This window comes from Chiloscyllium plagiosum, chromosome 10, assembly GCF_004010195.1.
Source record: "Chiloscyllium plagiosum isolate BGI_BamShark_2017 chromosome 10, ASM401019v2, whole genome shotgun sequence".
NCBI lineage: Eukaryota > Metazoa > Chordata > Chondrichthyes > Orectolobiformes > Hemiscylliidae > Chiloscyllium > Chiloscyllium plagiosum.
In genome coordinates, this window is record NC_057719.1 from 37013013 (window position 1) to 37038305 (window position 25293).

The following is a 25293-nucleotide window of genomic DNA, read 5'->3' on the forward strand; positions in this document are numbered from 1 at the left end:
CCCTCGCTCGGTTCTACAATCCGAAATCACCCACATCACTAAACCTACTTGGCCTCTGCACTGTCTACTCACTCAATCGCCACACCTCCCCACCTTCCCCCACCATGTGTAATACCAGCTCTGCTGGACACTTTTGTCTCTCTTAATCCCTCTTTTTCTCTCATTCCAGGATAAACAGTGCACAGTAGGGCAGAAACAGCAAGGTCAGTTGGTGGGCTTCTCAACGTTTGGCTTCTCACTTGTTATAAGGAGATGATCTGGGCCTTAACTACCCCCAACCAGCTGAATGACTGTGTCTAAGCCTCTAGACTGATACCTATTGCTGTTCTTGACTAACTGTGCCAGGAACTCCTGACTAAAAGCTGTCTCCCTGGATTTGACGAAACAGCATTCCACTTTAATTTTGAAACCACATTATTAACTTCAAGCCAAATGGTTCAAAGGGGACTGGAGGAGGATATGCCAAGAGGAGCACCAGGCATACCTAAAAGATTAGATGTCAGCCAAATGAGGCTACCAAACATGCATGCCAAACAGCAGAAACAACAAGTGATAGACAGTAGCTAAGCAATCCCATAACTACTGGATCAGATCTAACTCTGCAGTCCTGCCACATCCAGTCATGAATGGTGGTGATGAAGGGCTTTTGCCCGAAACGTCGATTTTGCTGCTCGTCGGATGCTGCCTGAATTGCTGTGCTCTTCCAGCACCACTGATCCAGAATCTGGTTTCCAGCATCTGCAGTCATTGTTTTTACCTCAATGGTGGTGATCAATCAAACATCTAACTGGAGGGGGAGACTCTACAAATATCCCCATGTTCAATGATGGAAACGACTAACACATCAGTGCAAAAGACAAGACTGAAGCATTCACAGTATTCTTTAGACAGAAATACCAAGTGGATGATCCACTTCAGCCTCCTCCAGGTCTCTAGAATCTCAGACACGAGTCTTCAGCCAAACTGATATTAAGAAGTGGTTGGAGGGACTGGATACCATAAAGGCCATGGGGCCCTAACAACATTCTAGCAACAGTACTGAATTATGCTCCAGGATTTGCAGTTCCCTTAGCCAAGCTGTTCCAGCTTACCTGCAATACTGGTATGCAGCACGGTGGCTCAGTGGTTAGCACTGCTGCCTCAGAGCACCCCAGATTCAATTCCAGCCTCGGGTGACTGCCTGTGTGGAGTTTGCACATTCTCCCCGTGTCTGTGTGGGTTTCCTCCAGGTGCTCCGGCTTCCTCCCACAGTCCAAAGATATGCAGGTTAGGTGAATTGGCAATGCTGAATTGCCCATAGTGTTAGGTGCATTAGTCAGGGGTAAATGTAGGGGAATGGGTCTGGGTGGGTTGGTCTTCGGAGGGTCGTTGTGGACTTATTGGGCCGAAGGGCCTGTTTCCACACTGTAGGGAATCTAATCTAATATAACCAACAATATGAAAAATTGCCCAGGTGTGTCCTATACACAAAAGGCAAGACAAATCCAATCAGTCTACTCTTGATCATCAGTAAAGTGATGGAAGATGTTATCAGCAGCACCTGCTCAGCAATAATCTGCTCATTCACGTCCAGATAGCGTTCCGTCAGGACCACTCAGCTCCTGACCTCATTACAGCCTTGGTTCAAACCTGGACAAAAGAGGTGAGGTGACAATGACAGTCCTTGACATCAAGGCTGCAGTTGACAGAGTGTGGCATTAGGGAGCCTGAGCAGAACTGGAATCAATGGGAATCAGAGTGAAAACTCTCTGCTGGTCGGACCCATGTCAGCTTATAGGAAGATGGTTGTGGTTATTGGAGATCAATAATCTCCATTCCAGGACATCTTTTCAGGAGTTCTTCAGGGCAGTGTCCTTTACCCAACCACCTTCAGCTGCTTTATCAATGGCCTTCCCTCCATCATAAGGTCAGAAGTGGAGATGTTTGCAGATGATTGTGCTATGTTCAGCATCATTCGTGACTCCTCAGATACTGAAGCAACTTATGTTAAATATGATATTTTTGCCACATTAATAACATGTAGCGACCATCTCACCACTGCCCCTTGACACTTAATGACACTTCGATTACTGAATATCCTGCTATCAATACCCTGGGGGCTACCAATGACCAGAAATTGAACTGGACCAGATGTAAATACAATGGCTACTAAAACAGATCGGAGACTAAGAATATTGCAGTGAGTAACTCACCTTCTAACTCCCCTCCACATGGTGCAGGTGCTATGTATGACACGTAGCACTATCCACCCCTTGACTGATTACTGTTGACAACCACAGCAAGCTGCCTGGCTTTGTGCCTACATTAAGAGACAATTCAGGACACAAGTACCATGCACCTGTTAGCCACAGCTGAGGGAGCAAAACACGAAAAGGGAAAGCAGAGATGCTGGGAGTATCCAGATTGATGCTAAATGAGTGAGCTCGAAAAAAATGCAAGCAAGCGTCTCTGTTCACAAACTGTCCTTGAATCGGCATTAAAGTACAAAAACATCCATAAGTGGATTGGATGTGTATTGTGATGATGTAGAGAGGCTGGCATCTGTTGGATGCCAATACCCATGGATGTAGGGTATGTAGTTGCTGCTGCCCATGGAGTGTGCCCTGATTTGTTGGTATTGCATATTGAAGACGGAGATCCAGATGAGCAAGCAGCAAGCTGAAGTTTCTTGGGAATTACTCTGATTTTCAATTATGAGGTTTCTTATTTTCTATCTGGTGGGTAGTCGAATAGGAGCGTGCATATTAGCAAGGCAACACAATGTAATAATGATGATGATAATGAGTAATAATCCCCTTTAATAGGACTCTCACTGTTCACTAGTGAGAATCTTGGCTTAATGTCCAGAACTTAGATGGAAAATGCAACTTGTTGTTCCCAATGTCGAGAAAGATCTTGCTTCACTTCTCACATAATTTTCCCACATTTCTCATGATAGCTCACATCATTCAAGGCCTGGCAGTCTCTATATTATCATCCTCTCAGATGAGCTGAGACAGGGTGAATAGCCTATATATCAGAGGTGGAAATTGGCGGACATAGTGGTAGCATACATGTGTGATCAGAACTTCATCATGGTGTGAAACCTGGCACCAAAATTTTGAAAATTCTGATTCACTTAAAGGCTGCTTCCAACAAATAGGCAGTGGCTAGGAAACAAAGTCAGAAACGACAACGGTTTTAGCTTTCCCAATATTAGACACTGCAAATTTATGCTCATCCAGTACTGGTTGTTGGAAAACAGTGTGACAATTTTGAGACATTAATGTAGTTGAGATTGATGATAATAAGCCAGCACTGCATATTGTCAACATAGATGGAGAAGCTTATGCTGGGTGATGTAATAGTGCTCCTAAAAGGTAGAACATAAGAGGGAGTCGAAGATTGATGCTTGGGGGCATGAGAAGTAACAGCGAGGGATATAAATATCAACACAAATGCAAATAATACTACTACCTTTGCACCAATGAGCAATGTAGCTGTTAGCATTTGCACATACTAACTTAGTAATGTTACTATCAGTATCTAGTTACTCTCAGAGCAGTGGGGTTATGTTACTGTCAGTGTTGGCACGTGGAGATGTTAGTGTTACTCCCTGTGTTAGTACACAACAGAAGAGTTTATGTTACTACATTACAGCAGAGGGCACCATTCATTTCAGCATTTGAACACTTGGTTAAAACGTACATAAGTGTCAGAAAACATAAATAAAAGAATATCACCATCTGTGTTAGGACACACCAGTAATTATTGCTGTCAATACACCTTTTGACAAATACAGCATCTCATTATGGAGTCAAATTTTGCTTTTTGTGCTCCTTTTAGTATTAAAGGACATTTTACTGAGTTAAAGTGCTAAACAATTATAAACTATCATTGTTCCACGCCTACTGACAGCTTTAAATACCCACAAGAATTCATTCCAATAATAGATAGCAATTTTTGTTGGTGGGGGAGGGTAAGAATATTGAAATTCAACTGCCTACTCAGGCATTGTAGCTGAATGGGACATCTTTTCCACTCGACTTCACTGAGCTGATATGCTGCCATCTGTTTTGCATCCAAGCCATTATTGCATTTTGCCCTGGGTGGCTTAGGAATTTGACCAGTGCACCACACAGGTATGAAGTATTTGCTTCATGCCATGTCAGACTGGTTTACGTGACTGTATATAATCTAACCTAAAACTTTAGAATATGTTATTTTTGAGGTGTGCCATTTCAACAACGTCCCTGGAAAGGTCTTTAGGGAAACTGATTTGAAGCGGTGACACTCAGGAGTGTGACAAAATGCAAATAAATGTTGCTAAGCAAGACTCACCAGACATGGAAGCTCGTCGTTCTCTTTCCATTTGTTCATGGCGTTGTTCCATCAGTTGCCTAAAAAAAATTTTTTCAAAACTATTACAGAGATGTATTATCTTGATGTTCCTGTGAATCAATTTTTTGTTAAACAAATAAACAAACTTTGACTCAATACAAAAACAACATGGGTAACATGAACCAAATATGCTTGGTAAATCTTAGCACCAAATAAATCTTTATTTACATTATTCAAGGGTTTCAAGACATACACAAAATTAATATCTTGTATTGACACTTAAAACACACTGCTTTGAGTTTCATCAGAGAGGAAAAAGTCAACTTTTCAAATCATAACAGAAACTTTTCGGGATTATTTCAATTTTCAAAAGGAAAATAATGTTAACATGGTATAGTACTTCAAAGCTACATTCTATTTTGCCCTTCAAACTTCCCCACTTTGGGGAATACACAAATACTGCAGTGACATTTCCACTCACGTCATCACTGCCTGGATGATAATGTGGAACTGATCACCAGCTTGTTGTAGAATCTGTGCAAATTTCAATTGATTGAAAACAATTGAATACATACCGGGTTGGTTCTAGGATGGATCAAAACCCTATTCTGAGAGATTATATTTCAAGTACTGAAGACAAAAATCAATCCACATTTCTCCTTCTTTGACCTATCTGGATCAAATAAGTCACAAGCCATTTATCAATAAATAGTCCATTTAGGTACCAGTGATATAGGTAGAAAGAGGAAAGACAATCTGCTGAGGGAATATGAACAGCTAGGGACTAGATTTAAAAGCTAAACTAAAAATGTAATAATCTCTAGATTACTACCTGAGCCATGAGCAACTAGGATTAGAGATAAATGTGTGCCTCAAAAATTAGTGTGGGAGAAATTGCTATGAATTCATGGGACATTAGTATCAGTAATGGGGAAGAAGGGGGCTGCTCCAATGAGACAGACACTGCCTGAATCTTGCTGGGTCCAAAGTCTCAGAGAATCGCCTAACTAGGGCTGTGGATTGGGGTTTAAAGGAAACAGTGAGGGGTGGGAGGTGGGTTCGGTTGTATGGGTAATTATGGAAAAAGTTAAGGCGGGGAAGGGGTCAGCAGAGTTCAAAGTTTCCAGAACAAGTAACAGGACAGAGAAAATGGAAAAATTCAGGAATCTAACTTTAGGCACAGCAGATAAGTAGACAACGATGAAAATTGGGGGTCAGTCAATGTAGGACAGAGGGTGTTGTACTTAAATGCATGCAAGGTATACAAAACAAGATAGGCACAAGTGAGAAATGGCATGACAAACAAGCTAAATGAGTTTGTAGCGCAGATTGAAATTGGCAGGTACGTGTTGTGGGTGTCACAGAGAATTAGCTACAAATGGATCAAGAATGGGAACTAAATATCCAAGGATACATGTCCTACTGAATGGATAGGTAGATGGGCAGGGGGGGCAGGGTTGTCTTGTTTGTAAGAAATGAAATGAAGTGAGAAGGAGTTCGAAGACACAGAGTCAGTGTGCGCAGAAATCACAAAGGGAAAAACCCTTGATGGATCCTAGCTGCCATTAGGATATGGAGAAGAAAATAAATCAGGAGATATATGAAAGACAATATTACAATAATCATGGAGGACTGGAATATGCAGGTGTACTGGGAAAGTCAGGTTGGTAGCACAGTTCAAGGAAAGAAATTTGTGGAATGCTTGTGAGATTTTTTTAAAGCAACTTATAGTACAGCTCTCAAGGGAACAGGCAATTCTGGATTTAGGTTGTGTTATGAGGCAGACTTCATTAGTGAGCTGAAAGTGAAAGAACCTTTAGGTCAGTGACCATGACAGAATTCACTTTGCGGTTTGAAAGGGAGAAGATTGACTCAGATGTACCTGTATTACAATTGAGTAAATGTAACTACAAAGACACGAGGGAGGAGCTGGCCAGAGTTGATTGGAAGGGGAGACTATCAGGGAAGATGGTGGATCAGCAATGGCAGGGGTTTCTGGGTTAATTTGGGAAGTACAGTAAAATTCATCTTAAAGAAGAAGAAACATATTAAGGGAGGATGAAGCAACCTGGCTTACTGGTGAAATCAGAGACAACCAGAAAACCATGAGTAAAAAACAAGGAAGAGCCCATGAGGTGAAGTTTAGTGGGAAGCCAGAGGATCATGAAATCTTTAGAAACCAGCAAAGGATAACTAAAGAAGCAACAGGGGGCGAGAAGATGAACTATGACAGGAAACTAGCTAGTAATGTAAAAGAAGATTGAATGAGTTATTTTTCTAATATTTAAAAGGTAAGAGGTAGGCAAGAGTGGACAATGGATCATTGGAAAATGAGGCTGGGTAAAGTAGAAATGGGGAACAAATGTCCTCAGAAATAAGGACAGGAAAATGGCTAATGTAAAACCCCTGTTTAAGAGGGAAGGGAGGCAGAAGACAGGAAACCACAGGCCAGTTAGCCTGACCTCGATCGTTGGTAAGATTTCAGAGTCCATTATTAAGGATGAGATTGCAGAGTACTTGAAAGTGCATAGTAAAATAGAATGGAGTCACCACGGCTTCATCAATGGAGGCCATGAGGCCATACTTGACAAATCTTTCAGAATTCTTTGAGGAAATAATGAGCAAGTTAGACAAAGGAGAGCCAGTGGACGTGATCTATTTGGATTTCCAGAAGATGTTTGATGAGGCGCTGAATAGGAAGTTGCTGAATAACAGCAGAGCTCCTGGTATTAGGGGCAAGGCACTGGCATGGATAGAGGATTGGCAGAGAATAGGGACATAGGGGTCTTTTTCAGAATGGCAGCTGGCAACTAGTGGAGTTCCTGCAGAGGTCAATATTGGGACCACAACTATTCACATTATACATTAATGATCTAGACAAATGAACGAAGGGCATTGTTGCTAAGTTTGCAGGTGACAAAAAGGTAGGTGGAGGGACAGGTAGTGTTGAGGAAACAGGGAGACTGCAGAAGGACTTGACAGGCTAAGCGAGTAACTTGTTATTCACTCATGGGATGTGGGCATCACTGACTGGCACTGATTGCCAGCATTTATTGCCAATCCGTAACTACCCAAAGGGCACTTGAGAATCAACCACATTGCTGTGGCCTGGAGTCACATGTAGGTCAGACCAGGTAAGGATGTCAGTTTCCTTCCCTAAACTACATTAGTGAACCAGATGTTTTTTCCGACTGTCAACAATGTTTTTGTGGTCACTATTTGACTCTTAATTCCAGATTTTTTTTATTGAATTCAAATTCCACCATCTGCTGTGGCAGGATTTGAACCCAGGCTCCAAGAACATGACCTGAATTAATAGTCTAGCAATAATATTACTGAGCCATCACTCCCCTTTATGAGTGTGCAAAGAAGTGGTAGATGGAATACAACGTGGAGAAGTGTGAGCATATGCACTTTGGTAGATAGAATAGAGGCATAGACTATTTCCTAAATAGGGAAAAGCTTCAGAAATCTGAAGCACAAAGGGACTTGGGAGTCCTGTTCAGGATTCTTTTAAGGTTAACATGTAGGTTCAGTTGGCAGTTAGGAAATTAAATACAATATTAGCATTCATTTCAAGAGGACTAGAGCACAAAAACAGAAATGTCTGTTGTATGAGGTTCTGGTCAGACCACATTTGGAATATTATGGGCAGTTTTGGGCACTGTATCTAAGGAAGGATATACTAGCATTGCAGGGGACCCAGAGGAGGTTTGCAAGAATGATCCCAGTGATGAAGAGCTCATCATATGAGGATGTATTCGATGGAGTCTTGAAGAATGAGCGGGAAATCTGATTGAAACGTACAGAATACTGGGAGGCCTGGATAATGTAGATGTGGAGAAGATGTTTCCACTAGTTAAAGAAAACAGGGCCCAATGGCACAGCTTCAGAGTACAGAGATAACCCTTTAGAACTGAGATGAGGAGGAATTTCTTCAGCCAGAGGACAATGAATCTATGGAACTCATTGCCGCAGAAGGCTGCTCAGGTCAAGCCATTGAGTTTATTTAACACAGAAATAGATAGGTTCTTGATTAATAAGGGATTAAGGGTTACGGGCAGAAGGCAGGGGAATGGGATTGAGAAACACATAAGCGATGATCGAATGGCAGAGTAGACTCGATGGGCCAAATGCCGAATTACACTCCTATATCTATTGGTCTTATGGTCTTAAAGTGTTGATTCTAATTCTGTCTTGATCAATAGGACGAAATCCTCCTCTATCTGAAAACTCTGTACTTTGTATTAGAAATTACATCAAATGGTGATTACTTCTGCAGTCATTTCCATAGCACAAAAGAGACAACATTTAGCACAAAATGACATTACTTACAAGACACAAGGGTGGTCCAGTTAGATAATAGAAAACTGTAAATTACTCTAGGCAGAGATTTGGTTTCTATGTTTAGTTTAAACATTGTAGAGAACTTTAATTTGCAATTAATCACCACACAACCTTGCAATATTACACAGTACACTTATAAAAAGTTGACAATTTCCCAGCTTTCCAATACTAAATTCCACAGTTTTAAAATCAGGAAATTAACCATAAATAACATTCTAAAAACATAAATACATTCAAATAGGAGTACAAGTATGTAATTTACCCTATTCAAGCCCCTGCACCTTTCAATAAGATTATGGCTGATCTCTTAGTTTTATGAATTCCACATCTCCAATTACTTCTATAATCTTCCATCTTACAACAATCTATCTACCATCTTCTTAAAAAAGTGTTCAAAACCACCACCGTCACTATCTTTTGAAGGACAGAGTTCCAAAGCTGAACAATCTCCGTACCTCTGTCCTAAACAGGGAATACCTAAGTTTAAAACAGTGTCCCCTTGTTCTGCACTCACTCAAGAGAAAAGATCCTTTCTATGTCAACCTTGTCAAGACTGTTCAGGATCTTATAACCAAGTTACTCCTTACTCTTCTAAACTGCAGTGGAAACAAGCCCAGTCTGTCCAACCCTCCTCATAAGACAACGTGCTCATTCTTATCATTAATCAAAACTGCCCTCACTGATGTGTCAAGTTTTTAATAGCAAAGTTATGATTTGTCTCAGGGTAACTGAATTAAATGAGCAATTGAACAGCAAAATCAAACAAAGAACTATGGATGTTGAAAATCTGAAACAGAAACAGAAATTGCTGAAGAAACCAAGCAGGTTTGGCAGCATCTGTGGGCAGAAAACAGAGTTAATGTCTCGAGATCCTGTCACTGGAATCTCTATTTTGGTTCAATTTTTTGCCACCACAGGAATCAAATTCTCAATGGGTAGGCTCATCAAATGCTGCCAATTGAGTTTCTTAAGTGGTCAATTAATGATCTCTTAAGTGCTTTTCATGCTACCACTGTAGATCATGCTGCTGAGGAGCAGGCAAGAAAAGTAATGGCCTTCCCCCTTGGTAAAATTAAGCAATCTGCCTGCTGGATTGGCCCATTCCATGTCAAAAAGTGTGGCTCTGGAAAAACACAGAGGGTCAGGCAGCATCTGAGGAGCAAGAGAGTCAATGTTTCGAGTGTAAGTTCTTCATCAGGAATGTCCTGATTCTCAGATGCTGCCTGACCAACTGTGCTTTTCCAGTGTCTCACTTTTTGACTCCGATCTCCAGCATCTGCAGTCCTCACTTTCACCCTGGCCCATTGTATGGGTGACTATGGTCTCAGGTGGGGATGGCAAATGCTCATTGAAAGCCACACTTGCCTCCAAACCTCCAGATACCCTCCTCTCCCCATGACACCAATCCAATCCATACTTCTCCTTGGGAAAGTAACCCTCCTATTTGCTGCTTCTGGACTGTGGTGTTTCTGTGCCTCTAAAGCAGTGCTGCTGGTCACAGGAACCTCCAGCATCTGACAGACTGGCAGTTTTAAGCAGGGCAGGATATCACTGTAAAATTCACTGTAAAAGCCACTTAGGCTTAAAGTAAGTGCAAGGTAGATGCAAGATTTGGTCCACCTTCTTCAGACTGCATTTCAGGGGTGTCCACCATGTTCTGGTGCACATTTGCTGCACCTAATAAAGTTAGTTCTACCATTTGGGGTCCCATCTTATTTCTCTCTTCCTGCCCTGTTAGTGAAGGAAAGGAAGGGCTGAAACTTCTATAAATACCTTTTATGAGCCAGATAAGGTTGGTATTTGGTCTAATAATAGATATATTACTCCCAGCCTGCACTAAAAATGCAGTGTGCATTGCAATCATTGGAATTCACCATTTGGCTCACATAAACTATCAGCTGTTTTGAAGATGTCACCAGTAATGCTGACGCTATGGGCCTAATCTTTCAGTGAATGGCAAAGTACACGCCTTTTTACAAGAGTTCAGCAAAGAACACAGCCCGACATAGTTTCTTTTGGCCATTAGTAATTCTGAGTTCAGCTTGATCATTTTAATTGCACAATACCTACACTGTCCATGCTACTGAGTGACTGTTGACATGTAGTACTAGTTTATTATTCAGAAAGTCATCAGAATTTAAAGGAACACTCTACAGGCAGATTTGTAATCAGGATTCAGGGAACAGACATGGCAGCTAGCTCTGGGTCCCAAACCTGCACTCCAGTAATCTACAAAGTTTCAGCCAATCGACAGCCAGACAATACCTGCCACTGGAAGAGGGAGTTGTCACTCTTAACTTGGAAACATGGAGGAAGTCATTGGGAGCCATGGCTTCAAATCCCACCACAAGTAGAAGTGAGTTCATTTTATTTTAAAAGAAAAACTGTTTTATCATAATCTTGGGGGGGATTCTGGTGGGACAATACTTCCAGGGACTGAAGAACAATGTGGGTCCAGGGAAGGAGGTCCTTCTCTTCTCTAATAAGCCTGTTCAGAAATGTTTCTACGTGCCTCAAGAGCTGAATGGACTTGAACACAGGCCTCCTGGCTCAGAGGTAGGAACACTGCCACCACACCACAAGAGCCCTCAACAGACCTGACAGCATATACATCAGATTAATTCAAAGCCCCTAAGACTACTCAGAGGTCTGAACTCACAATCTCATGTTTACAAGGCAGCTGCTTTAACCCACTAAGTCACAGTGATGTCTGCATTCAGTGAAGGAACAGGACCCCATGGGTGTTTTCATTAACTCTAACTTGTCTCAATTGGCTACCTGCTGTTTGCCGATAATTTGACCCACACCAATTTTTCAAAATAACTCAAGGCCAGAATCTTGGCTGGAAACTGATGGTAAAGCTGGCACTGCCAAATTACTGTCCTGCCCACCTCTTACCTCTTGCCATGACAAGTCCCTGCATTGGGAATAATGTTTAATACCTATTTGAAAAGGCAATGTTTGTGACACAGAACTTTGGGCTAACTGTGCATAAACACCCACATGGGAACAAGGATGCACCCAAAAGGACACTTTTAAATAAATGTCAGTCACTAAAATATGCTCAAGCATCTCCATAGAGCATACTGTGTATGTTCCTCGGTGTCAACAAATGCAACCTCATACAGCCTCCCATAGCTGACCTCTCCATCATGCAGCCATGTTCAGCAGCTTTCTAAGATGGATACGAGTCCAATAAAAGAAAATAAAGATTAGCATAATAGTGGGCTAGAAACAAAAGCAAAGTGAACATTGACATAGTTCTATTTCAGTCTTCACATTGTGTGGAGTTAACATTGGTGAGCAGAATGAAAACTTGCAAATTTTTCTATAATTAAGTATTTTGAAAATCACATTCAGAGTTGTATCTTCCTGTTGAAGATACTGACCCTGCTGTAAAAGGTAACAGATTAAAACATACAAAGGAGAAGACAATTCCCACAATATTGGGAAGTTAGAAAACATTTTTGCAGGAACTATATTAAGACAGTGGCAGCTATATCCACCTAAGATATTTTTTCAAAATGTCTTATTTGCAATATTTATACTTATACATTTCCATATTTTATTTTGATTTATGGTGGTTTTAAACTTCACGATTGACAATATGTGGTGCACAAATGGCTTAGGAGACATGGGTTCAACAACACAGTGGATGGGATTCAGTAAAGATCTGGAATGAAAAGTTAATCCAATGACCACCATATAACTATTGCTGATTTTTGTAAATAACCATCTGGTTCATTAATGCCCGTTAGGGAAGGATACGTGCTTTACTTACTTGATCTGGTAACTCCAGACCCATCATGATCAACTCTTACATGTCATCTGAAATGGCTTAGGAAGCCACTCTGTTGTATGAGACCACGACAAATTGCAAAGCACAGAGAGAAACCAGAGAGGCCACCCAGCATTGACCCAAGCATCGGAAATGAGCATGACAAACCATGCTGTTGATCCTGCAAAGTCTTCCTCACCAACATCTGGGGACTTGTGCCAAAATGTGGAGAGTGGTCCCCAGGCTAGTCAATGTATGTACGTTATGTTTCTGTGACTATGATGATATCCCAGCCCATTACTAGGTATCACCATACCTGGCAGCACTGTAGTATAGGTGGTGGAGGGGGGGTAGTGGTGGGGTGGTGGTGTGCTACAGTCAGAGTTTTGGAGTTGTACAGTACAGAAGAGGCCCTTCAGCTCATCAAATCTGCAATTACCTATCTACCCTTCCCAGCACTTGGCCCATTGTCTTGAATGTTATGACATTTCATGTGCTCAACCAAGTGCTTTATAAAGTTGTGAGGTTTCCTACCTCAATTACCCTCCCAAGCAGTGCATTTCAGACCCCTACCACCCCCAGGTAAAAAACATGTGTCTTAAATCCCCTCTAAAACTCGTGCCCTCCACCTTAAGATTTCGCTGCTTTGTTACTGACCCTTCAACTGAGGGGAAGAGCTGCTTCCAATCCACCCTGTCCATGCCTCTCATAATCTTATACAACTCAGTTAGGTCTCCCCTCAGCAAGGAAAACAGACCAAGTCTGTCCAGCCTCTGTTCATAGTTAAAATGCTCCACCCCAGACAACATCTTGATGAATCTCATCTGCAACCCCCTCCTTGCAATCACATCCTTCCTATAGTGAAACAACCAGGACTGGACACAGTACTCAGACTGTGGCCCAACCAACGTTCTGTACAGCTCCAACATGACCTTCCTGCTCTTATAAACAGTGCCATAATTGATAAAGATAAGTGTTCCATAAGCATTTATAACTACCTAACAACCTGTCATGCTGCCTTCAGGGATCAGTGGACAACGACCCCAACATTCCTCTCATCCTCTGAGCTTCCTAGTGTCCTGCCATTCATTGAGTACTCCAATGTCTTGGTATTTCTTACACTTCACATGGCTAAGTTCAATCTACCACTGATCTGTCCATCTGATCAAAACCAATTATATCTTCCTGTAACCTAAGACCTTCTTCCTCATTATTTACCACTGGCCAATCTTCATGTCATCTATAAGCTTACTTATCAGCCCCCACATTTTCATCTGTATTGTTTGCATAAATTACTAAACAATCAGGGACCTAGTACAGATCCCTATGGCATGCCAATAGACACCAGTCTCTGGAAATGCAAAGACTTTTCTACCACCACCGTCTGTTTTCTCCCGCTATGCCTATATTGAATTTATTTAGCCAAGTTACCTGAGATCCTGTATGCTCCCTGTTGCCTGTCCTCAGCATTGACTCCAGACCCCATGAAGTGTTATGGCATGAGATCAAACATGGAAACATCTTGCTGATTACCTCCAACTAAGCTCATGGGTCTGTTGAATACTTTTCTCTATGAAGAACTTTCACTGGTTGGTGCAACCATGGTGGATGGCAATGGCACAGAATATATGCTGGGTGGGGATTCAATGTCAATCATCAAAAGTGCCTCAGCAGCACTAAGCACATTCTAAAGGACATAGTTGCTAGATTGGGCCTGTGGCAAATAGTGACAAAACCCAACAAGAAAAATAAAAACTTATTTCCTCTTGTCCTCACCAAATTGGCGTAGGTGCATCTAAGTGGTACAGGCTGTGGGTTTAAAAGGTGTTAGGAAAGATTTGGTGAGTTATTACAAATTGTACATATAATGTATATGTATTGTACATAGCACACTGTGCACTAAGGGTGGAGGGAATGAATGTTTAAGTAATCAGGCTTTAGGTAATTAGTGCTGAAAATGTGTTGCTGGAAAAGCGCAGCAGGTCAGGCAGCATCCAGGGAACAGGAGAATCGATGTTTCGGGCATAAGCCCTTCTTCAGGATAAGCCCTTCCTGAAGAAGGGCTTATGCCCGAAACGTCGATTCTCCTGTTCCCTGGATGCTGCGCTTTTCCAGCAACACATTTTCAGCTCTGATCTCCAGCATCTGCAGATCTCACTTTTTCCTTTAGGTAATTAGTAGCTGGGGTAATCGCTTTAGAATTCATACAATTATATTATTGGAGGTGATCATTGCCTGGCACTTAAGTGACATGAATGTTACTTCCACTTATCCTCGGCATGAATGTTGATCCAGTCTTGCTGCATGCAAGCACGGTCTGCTTCATTCCTGAACAGTTACCTGGGATAGAATACTGTGTAATCTTCAGCAAGCATCCTTACCTTTGGACTTATGATGGGAGGAGTGGCCTGCAGTGTAGATGTAGTAAGAAATAGATAGATTCTCAATCAGTAGTAGAATCGAGGATTACAGGGAAAACACAGGAAAGTGGACCAACCATGATCCTATTGAATGATGGGGCAAGCTTGAATGGCCAAATAGCGTATTTATATTCCTATTTTGTATGGTCTTATTGTGGTTTGATACAGTTGAATGGCTTCCTGGGCTGTGGATCTGGAGTCATATGTAGGCCAGACCAGAAAAGGACAAAAGATACCTTTTCCTAGTGAACACTAATGGATCAGGTACGTTTTTGATAACGATCAATGTTAACTGTCATGGCCATCGTGGAGTTCTCAATTACAGAATTATTAATTGAACTGAATTCCACCAGTAATGGAGAGAGGTGAACCACTTTTCTCATGGTATTAGTCTGGATTACAAGTCCAGTAACATTAACACAACATTGTCACTTCCCCCTTCCAATGGGCTTAACAATATTTAAGTGCTATTGTTAAGCACAAAATAAGCAAATTATGTGAATAATGATATTTCAGAAAGTGTCCAAAATGACTTTTACCTTCTCTGTGCTTCCTGATCTTCAGGGGGTGGCCCATTCTGAACTTGACGCTGCACTGTCGGACCTAGAGATCAGATCAAGCTGTTAATCTCTACCTTCAGTTCAACGGTTGACCATAACATCAAGTAGTCTTATAAAATGAAAATAAAACATAAACTAAGTTTGCAATTTCCATAGGCCATTTTCAAGACACCAAAGCTCAACTTTAAAAAGGGGGGAGTTTATCATAACACTAATATAATTAATATGCCTGGAAAGTCTAGAGACAAGATGGCCCGACTAATCTTAATAAGCAGGTCTCATGTAAACAAACGTTTTCAACACCTGACTAGATTCAGTACCTGCTGATGGGTGAGAATGAGAATTTGCAGGCAGGAGGCAGCAGTTGAAGATTTGTGGGAATGGGGACAGCAGCAGTGAATAAAAAGAAGGCTTACTGGGTAACCAGGGTTGTCCAACAGTACGCTGGGCCTCAGGTGCCTGAGGCTTGGGGGTAGGGGGTGCTAAAGAAATGGCAGCAAGAAAGAACTCATTGCTTATTCCCCAGGAAGTCAGATTGAAGGTTTAAGGTACTGCAGTCTTAATGGTGAAAACATCCTTAGGAAGGGACAGGTACAGAAAATCAGAATTGTGGTTTGCATAATGATGGGCATCTGTAATTAAATGTACATGAGGTATTTATTTGGCCAGTGTTGGATTTTCCCCTAGTTTAAGGTCACCAAGACAAGAAGTTCCACGTCCCTGAGAAGTGCCAGTTAATTCAAGGCCGTCAGTGCTATATTTAATTTCATGACAAGGTTCTCATGTTTTTCAGATTTGATTCCTCAAATTGATTGTGATTCTTCACAGAAAGATATTACCATTTTTACCCAGCAATTGAATTTGAAGCTGGTAGCTATTATTGTTGTATCAGGAACTGGCCTGAAATAGTTAACTTGGAATATCTGGAATAGGTCTATCCACTGATACCTTTTATACAAATGAGTGTACAGGGAGGATCTAGTCAGGTTGGTGCAAGTTATTGTTGACCAGTTCTACAGTCTACAGCCATGTTGAATAAACCTATTTTAATACTTCCTAGCAGATAACCATGACGCTTACTTAGTGTTAATGAAGTTAATATTGTTGTCACATTATGTTAATGAAACCTGTTGACTTACTATTATGTAATTAACTACTTTTTGTTCCTCAAGTACATGCCTCTTCTGCCAAAGACTTACTACTAGTTAATGTTTCACCACGTAATATTAGTGACCTCTGGAGACTAGTATTACAGGAAGGGTTGGTGACAGGAACTTGACCCATAGAAGATCCTATCAGAACCTAATACATGCCGCAGGCATCTCCCTAAGAACATCGATATACACTCCACCTGTTTCAATACAACAAAATATGTGAAAGCCTTTTTCTAATTAATTTCTCAAGGCTCTGTCTTGATTAATCAGATTAAAGCTATATCATTTAAAATTTAAACAAAGCTTGGCAGTTAATTTCCAATCAACATTAATTGAAACAGTCTTCATCGCAACACCTCTACCAATCACAGCCAACTACACAGCATGTTCCTCACTTACAGTATGAATATTGTTTCCCCTTTTTCTTGCTAATATCAATGGCAAGAAGAAAAGCTTAGATAAAACATTTTCAAAATATCCCCTGATGACTTAGTTTACATTTATCCTTCAAACAACATCATCAGAACAAATTAACTGTCATTTACCCCATGGCTGCTGGTGGGCAGTTGCTAAATATAAATTGGGTGCCAAATTCACTTTCGTAAAAATGATAACACTTCACTCATTACAAAAAGAATCCTTCCTTTCTTGCATAATTTAAAAATGTATTATGGACATGATGTTTGTATAGTGAAGCGCTCACATTTGCCATAAATGATAGATACATTTGTTTAATGGATCTGGTATTGATCAATACCTCAACAGTCCAAGAAGATGGGCACAGGAAAGCAAACAAATCTGGCCTGCACAGTAATGTTCACATCCTGCCTCATAGCTCCAAGGAACCCCGGTTCAATTCCAGGCTTGGGCAACTGTCTGTATGGAGTTTGCACATTCTGTCAGGTGTTCCGGTTTCTTCCCATAGTCCAAACATTATAAGTTAGATGGATTGGCCATGTTAAATTAACCATAGTGTTCAGGGATGTGTAGGTTAAGTGCATTAGCAGGGCTATAGGGATAGGGTAGGGGGATGGGTCTGGATTGGATGATTACCAGAGAGTTGGTGTGGACTTGTTGGGCCAAATGGCCTGTTGCCACACTGTGGTGATTCCATATTTTAAAAAAAGAATTAAAGCCACACCAACCTCTGACCATTCAGCAAATTGAACATTTATTTGCCTTTTAAGTTATGCCCAAGTTATAGTCTCATGCTATCCTTCTATTGGTAGAACAATTATTGTACCAGTTTGAAAGTTGCGTGCCTTACCATCATGCTAAATGGGATAAATATCAAAGAATGCTGGCATGAAGTAGTATGAATTATTAGAAACATAATTGTATTTGACACAATTTAACCCCAGCAACTGACACATTCTCAATTCTACCACTAACATCAAGCTGAGAGAACAATTTTAGTTCGATGAAGAGTGTGGGAGGGCATGCCAGGAGCAGTACCAAACATATGTGAAAATGAAATGTTAACCTAATGAAGCTACAACAATACCTATTTTTAAGCCAAAAGCAGAAGAAATATGCAAAAATAGTTGAAGAAATCTGAAAGCCAATGGAGCAGAACTATTCTTTGGAGTCCTACTGAATATCATTATGAATGGTGCTGGACAAAGAAACAATTTATGGGGGGAGTAGCCTCCACAGATACCTCCATTCTCAATAACAGAGACACCCAGCATACTGGTGCAAAAACAAGATAGAAATATTTGTTATTATTTTCAGCTGGAAGTGCTTAGTCGATGATATATCTCAGCTTCCTCCCAAGGTCCCCAGCATCACAAGTGGCAGTTTTCAGCCAATTTGATTCATTGCACATGGTATTAAGAAATAGCTGAAAACAATGGATATTGCAAAGGCTGTGGGCCTGACAACATTTTGCAAAGTACTGCAAATGTTTGCGCCAGACAACCAGTATCCCTAGCCTAGATGTTCCAGGACAGCTACAACACTGTCATCTGCTCAATTATATGGAAAATTATTCAGATGCATTCTATCCACTAAAAACAGGACAAATCCAAGCCAACTAATTGTCATCCCAATATTCTACGCTTGTTTGACAGCAAAGTTATGGAAGGACGTGTTGACAGAGCTGTCAAGCTGCAATTACCCAGCAATAACCTGCTCATTGATGGCAGAGCTTTTCTTCCAAATCTTCATCAGCTCCTGACCTCATTAGAGCCTTGGTCCAAACATGAACAAGAGAGCTGAACTCCAGAAGTGAGGTGAGAATGAGTGCCCTTGACATCAATGCAATATATGACCATATGTGCCATCAAGGAATGCCATCAACCCCACCAGCCCGTGGCCAAACACTATAACTCCTCCTCCCACTCTACTGAGGACATGCAGGTCCTGGGCCTCCTCCATCACCATTCTCTTACCACCTGAAGCCTGGAGGAAGAACGCCTTATCTTCCGCCTCAGGACCCTCCAACTCCATGGTATCATTGTGGATTTCACCAGTTTCCTCATTTCCCCTCACCCCACCTAACCCCAGTTCCAACCTTCCAGCTCATCACTGTCTTCATGACCCATCCATCTGTCCATCTTCCTTCCCACTATCCACTCTATGCTCCCCTCTGACCTACAACCTTTACCCCCACCTCCATCCACCTACTGCACTCTCAGTTACCCTCTCTTCCAGCCCTACCTCCATCCCATTTATCTCTCCACCCCAGGGGCTCCCAGCTTCATTCCTGATCAAGGACTTTTGCCCAAAACCTCGATTTTCATGCTCCTGGGATGCTGCCTGGCCTGCTGTGCTTTTCCAACACCACACTCGAGTGCCATCAAGGAACCCTGGCAAAACTTTGGTCCATGGAAATCAGGGGAAATTCCTACTCGAGTTGAAGTAAAAACAAAGGATGATGACTCAATCATTTCAACCTAGCGCATCTCTGTATGAGTTCCTCAGGGTAGTGTCCTCACCCTCAACAATCTTCAGCTGCTTCATCAATGACCTTCCCTCAATCATTAGGTCAGAAACAGAGATTTTCACTAATGATTACACATTCCTGAATTTCCTGAATCTGAACCTGGCCAATAACTAGGTTTAGGCTGAAAGGTGGCAAGTCAATTTTGCACCACACAAGTGCTAAGCAATGACCATCTTTGTATGAAAGAATCTAACAAGTACCCTCACCCCCTTGATACTCAATGTCATTATCATTGCTCACTCCACTCTCAGCAATGTGTGGGTTACCATTGACCAGAAACAGATCTGGACCAGCCATATAAATAACGTGACCACAACAAGCTGGGACTTCTGCAGCAATTAAATTAGCTTTGACTTCAGAAAGCTTATCTGCCACTTGTGACCACAAAGCCCAAATCAGGAATGTTGGAATACTCTCCACTTGGCTCAGCACCATTAAGGACTGTTCAGACCGCTTGATTGTCACCATTTAACAGTTTCCATATTCACTGTCCAAAAGAGAGTGGCGGAATTCTGTACTACCTACAGGCTCCTTTAACAGAACTTTCCAAACACATGACCACTATCACCTAGAAGGACTAGGGCAGTAAGTGTATTAGAAGATTTTGACAAAGCACACGCTACCGTGACTTGGAAACTTAATACCACTCCTCACTGCCTTGCATCAAATTGCTGTATGTTATATCATTTGGAGAATCTGAATGTACATTTGGCAGACTTTAATGAGGATGTAAGAGGAGAAGGACCTTGGTGTATATGTGCACAAATTATCAAACGTGGCAGAAGAAATTAAGAAGTTGTTTAAAAGGCAGACAAATTCTATAAACATACAAATTCCTGGAATCCATAAGTATGTCAAAAGTAGTAATCTCCATTGCTTGCTGCTCTCACATTTATTTTTTTTTAACCCTGACTCCATCACCACATTTCTGTGCTAAATTTCCAATGCTGGTGGTTTCAGAAGTATGCAGCACAACTTTAATCAAGCTAATTCCTGATAATGAAGGATAGTAAGGGGAAAGCCAAGATTTATCCTTCTTACCACACTAACTGTTGTATTCTGGCAAGTTCATTCATTTACAAACACACTGAAGAATTGTTGGTCCTTTAGATAGATGGTTTAAGAGAGTTAAGTGGGTAAAGAGTTAGGGGAATGAGGTAAAAAGCTAAGGGAGTAGAGTGGCAAATGGCTGGTGTGGCAGGTAGGGAGGGTGTAAGGTGAAAAAGTGGCAAGGTGGATTGCATAGATATTGTTGATATGGCAAAAGGATATGTAAGTGGCAGGATGTGTAAGGTACAGAGTGAGTGAGTGGGTAGGAGAACTACGGCTAGTGAAGTCAGGTTGGTGCTAGGGATTCAGGTCCGATTAACTGGGGTTTGTTCAATAGAGGAGGCAGGGGAGTCAGGTCTGGGGCAGGATATTAAGTCCAGGTTGAGTGTAGTTCATAGGGTCACGGTATAGTCAAAGGGGTTAGTGTGAGTGACTTGGGGAGGGGGAAGAGTGTCAATACACAGGAGAGGGTAGGGAAGGTCATTTTATAGTTAGCCGGGTGTTAGAGTAGATTTTAATTCCTCTCTTTCCTGGCTAACAGTTCTGGTAAGGAAGACTCTGATTCAGAATTTAGGCTTTGGAGATGCTGAGTTCATTGACAGTTTAAACATCCCAAGCAATTATCACATACTCAGTAAATTGGAATGTCTGAGATATTCCGACTAACCAAAGACTAGAAAATCTGGAGTGGTGGAATAGCAGTAATATCATATGAATCTGGAGTGGTGGAATAGCAGTAATATCATATGACTAGGAATAAATTTGCTATAAATTCTGTGTCTTACAATTGTGTCCTCCACAACCACCTGATGAAGGAGCAGCGCTCCGAAAACTAATGTGCTTCCAATTAAACCTGTTGGACTATAACTTGGTGTTGCCTGATTTTTAACATCATATGACTTGTAATCAAGAACCCAGGCTATATTGATTGGAGACATGGGTTCAAATCCAACCATGCCAGTCGATTGAAATTTGAATGCAGTGCAAAAATGTGGACTAAAATACTAACCTAATGTAACATGCGATCCCTATGGATTGTCACTTACTAACGTCCCCTAGGGAGGGAAGTTTGAAATTGTTCTTGTTCGGCCAATGTGTGACTTCAGACCATCAGTGGTGCTGTTGACTCTTAGTTACCCCCCTAGGCATTTAAGGATGGGCAATAAATGATGGTCTAGCCTATGTCTTTTGAATGAATACTTAAAAAATATAGCAAAATCTTTTCAGAGCTCTGCTTCAGCTTTAACAGGAGTATTGCCTTCAATCCTACACACAACACTTTAGGAAGAATGTGAGTAGACGTAGAATAGATCTATGAGAATGACTCCAAGAATGAGAGACTTCTCGTACATGCACAGTTTGTGGAAGCTGGGACTCATCTCTTTAAAGAAAAGAGGTTAGGAGGAGATTTGATAGAAATGTTAAATGTCAAGGTTGGGTAGATTGAGAGAAACTTGCCATTGGTAGAAAGGGTCAAGAGCCAGAGGATACTGATTTAAGGTGACTGGCAATAGAACTATAGTTAACATGGGGAAAACCTTTTTTTTTAAACTTAGTGAGTAGTTAGGATCAGGAATGGACCTCCCAAGGGAGAATACTGTGGTGGCGTTTAAAAGGAATTAGATATTGACCTGACAATTTACAGGAAAAGGCAGGAGAGTGGGACTAGCTGACTTGCTCTTGCAGAGAGCCAGCACAGACATAACAAGTCACAAGGCCCCCTCCATACTACAACCATTTTATGATTGATGTAGCTTAACATTACATTTCTAATCTGCTCTAGCTCTCTAGGGCACCACCTAACACTGAATGTCACACCATCCAATGCAGTGCAGTCAGTAAGAATGTTCTAAATTTCAAAAGATCCTGGAATAGCTAACATGTGTAGTCAGTATAACGATAGCTGTCTCATCTAAAGGTTACCCTTGGAGTTGGCTACAGGAGTCAATCTCATGTCAGTATTTTAGTAACTGATTTGTGTCACAGTAAACATTGAGTGTACTTTAATGCAAATCTGGAGGCAACATAAGAATACATATGAATATCGAATCAGAAGCAGGAATAGGTCACTTAGTCCCTTCAAGTTATGTCATAGCTGATCTTATTATTCCGCATTCCTATCTATCTACAATCATCTCTCATACAACTCCCCCATCTTACTGAGCAAAAACCGATCTATCTCTGCCTTAAAACAATTCAAATATTTAACTTCAATCGGTGTTTGGAGGAACAGCATGTCAAAGCCTCACAAAATGTTAAGTGAAAAGATTTCTCCTCATCTCTGTCTAAGATCGTTGAACTTAATTTTTAAAGTGCTCTTTATTTCTAGAATCTCTCATCCTTTTCCAAGTGCACCATGCCAAAACCTCTCAGGATCTATATGTTTCATTCACTCTTATTCTTCCATCTACTAAACAGAGATAAATCTAGCCTCTGCCTTTTCCTCATAAGAAAGCCCACTCATTCCAGTCTGGTAAGCCTCTTCTAAACTGCTTCCTATGCTTTACAGCCTTCCTTAAATAGGAAACCAATGCTATACATATTAATACAAAGCTGGTCTCAACAAAGCCTTGTATAGCTGAAGCATAGCCTTCCTACTTTTGTACTCAATTCCCTTGAAATAAACAGCAACATTCTATTAACTTGCCTAATTAACTGAATTAGTACTTGAAGATATCTTTTTTACCATTCTTGCATTAGGACAGCTAAAACCTTCCCGCATCTTAGAGCTCAGCAATACCTCTCTGTTTGGATAATATGCTTCTTTAGCATTCTTTTTCCCAAAATAGGTTTCATTTTTCTTTATGTTATACTTCATTTCCCACTTGTTTAGCCCATCAATATCTCTTTGTAGTCCCCTTATTTACTTTTCACAAATTACTTTCCTATAAACCTTTGTTTCATCAGCAAACTTAGCAACCACACTTTTGGTCCCTTTATGCGAATGAGTTGCGTGCTTTAGAAACTGTTGAGGCCCCAGAACTGATCCCTGTGACACCCCACTGGTCACACCTGGCCAAACAGAAAATGAGCTACGTATGCCTATTCTGTATCATATTAGCTAGCCAATTTTCTATCCATGCCAACATGTTACTATCACAATCAGTTTTTATTTTCTGCAATAAACCTTATTTGGTACCTTATCAAATTCCTTCTGGAATTCATTGTACAGTGCACCCCCTTGATCAACAGTATATATCACTTCTTAAAATAATTCCAATAAGTTGGTTAAACATGATTTTAATTTCAGAAAAGTGTGTTGACACTGCTTGTTTTCCTAGAACTTGCCAAGTGCCATTCCATAATATGTTAATAATAGGTTCTAACATGTTCATTGTGACAGATATTAAACTAACTGGTCTTAAGTTTATTGCTTTCTGTCTTCCTCCCTTTTTGAATAAAGGAGTTAAATTCACTATCATCCAAGATAATGGGACTGTTCCTGAATCAAGGGAGCTACATAAAATTAAAACCAATGCATCATCTATCTCACCAGCTAAATTGTTCCATTTTATAACTGCTACAGTTGTCATAGAACCAGTGGTGATGATTGTAGGGAGTGGTCTCTTTACATATAATTAATGCAGTATTATGGTTGTTGCAAAAAGGTCAGAAGTCACACGATATCAGGTTATAGACCAACAGGTTTATTCAAACTCACAAGCTTTTGGAGTGCTGCCCCTTCATCAACTGAAGTGAAGAAAAGGCATGGAATTTACAGGCAGAGAGAGATCAATGGGCACAAAGATCAAAAGGTCATATAAATGGCGTGAGTGGAGTGCCAAATAATAAGTACTGCAGATGATCAAAAGTGTCAGACGGTGTGAGGAAATTGCCAACAGCTTAAAAGTAAGTGAAGGCGATGACCTATAATCCAATTAATTGAGGGCAGAGAGATTATTACAAAAAATTAAAAATAAGGTAGTGTTCTAGACAAACCAAGTGGCTAGAGTAACATGACAGATATTATTACATGGCCCCTTTATCCTGAAGAAGGGCTTATGCCTGAAACGTCGATTCTCCTGCTCCTTGGATGCTGCCTGACCTGCTGCGCTTTTCCAGCAACACATTTTCAGCTCATTATTACATGGCGTCCATTCAAAAATGAATGGACACCACACAACAATCACTACACAGGAATGTTACCTCACGATTGGGGAACACTTCAATACTCAAGAACATTCAGCCTCTGATCTTCAGGTAAGTGGCCTTCAAGGTGGCTTTCAAGATGCACAACAATGCAGAAACTGATAGCCAAGTTCCGTATCCATGAAAATGGTCTCAACCGTGATCATGGGTTCATGATGCACTACATGTAACGCCACCATACTGTTCTATATTTGTAAATCTTCCTTACTCTCCTGTATTAACACCAACATATTGATAACTTGTTATGATGTCTGTACCTTAATCAGTTTGTACAGTTTTGGATTATTTGTTACTTTGGTTAGACCCTCGGCATGTGACTCTTGTACCTATCATACTATTCCAGTCATTTGGTTTGTCTCCAGCACCACCTCATTTTAAATTTTTTGTAATTATCTCTCTGCCTCAATTATTTAGATTATCAGTCATCCCCTTCACTGCAGATGCTGGAAACCAGATTCTGGATTAGTGGTGCTGGAAGAGCACAGCAGTTCAGGCAGCATCCAAGGAGCTTCGAAGCTCTTTGGATGCTGCCTGAACTGCTGTGCTCTTCCAGCACCACTAATCCAGA

The 25293-nt window shown here is 41.1% G+C and overlaps 1 protein-coding gene across 8 annotated transcripts in view; it reads right to left on the reverse strand.

The window, feature by feature from the left end:
• LOC122553525 (ena/VASP-like protein) overlaps positions 1–25293 on the reverse strand; it is a 279390-nt gene that overhangs the window by 43387 nt on the left and 210710 nt on the right. For all 8 annotated transcript variants that reach the window (XM_043697429.1, XM_043697427.1, XM_043697425.1 and 5 more), the window contains 2 exons: positions 15405–15468; positions 4321–4379 (listed from right to left, as the gene is read on the reverse strand). In XM_043697429.1, the coding sequence (XP_043553364.1) occupies positions 4321–4379; positions 15405–15468 (123 nt within the window). The remainder of the gene's footprint in view (positions 1–4320; positions 4380–15404; positions 15469–25293) is intronic.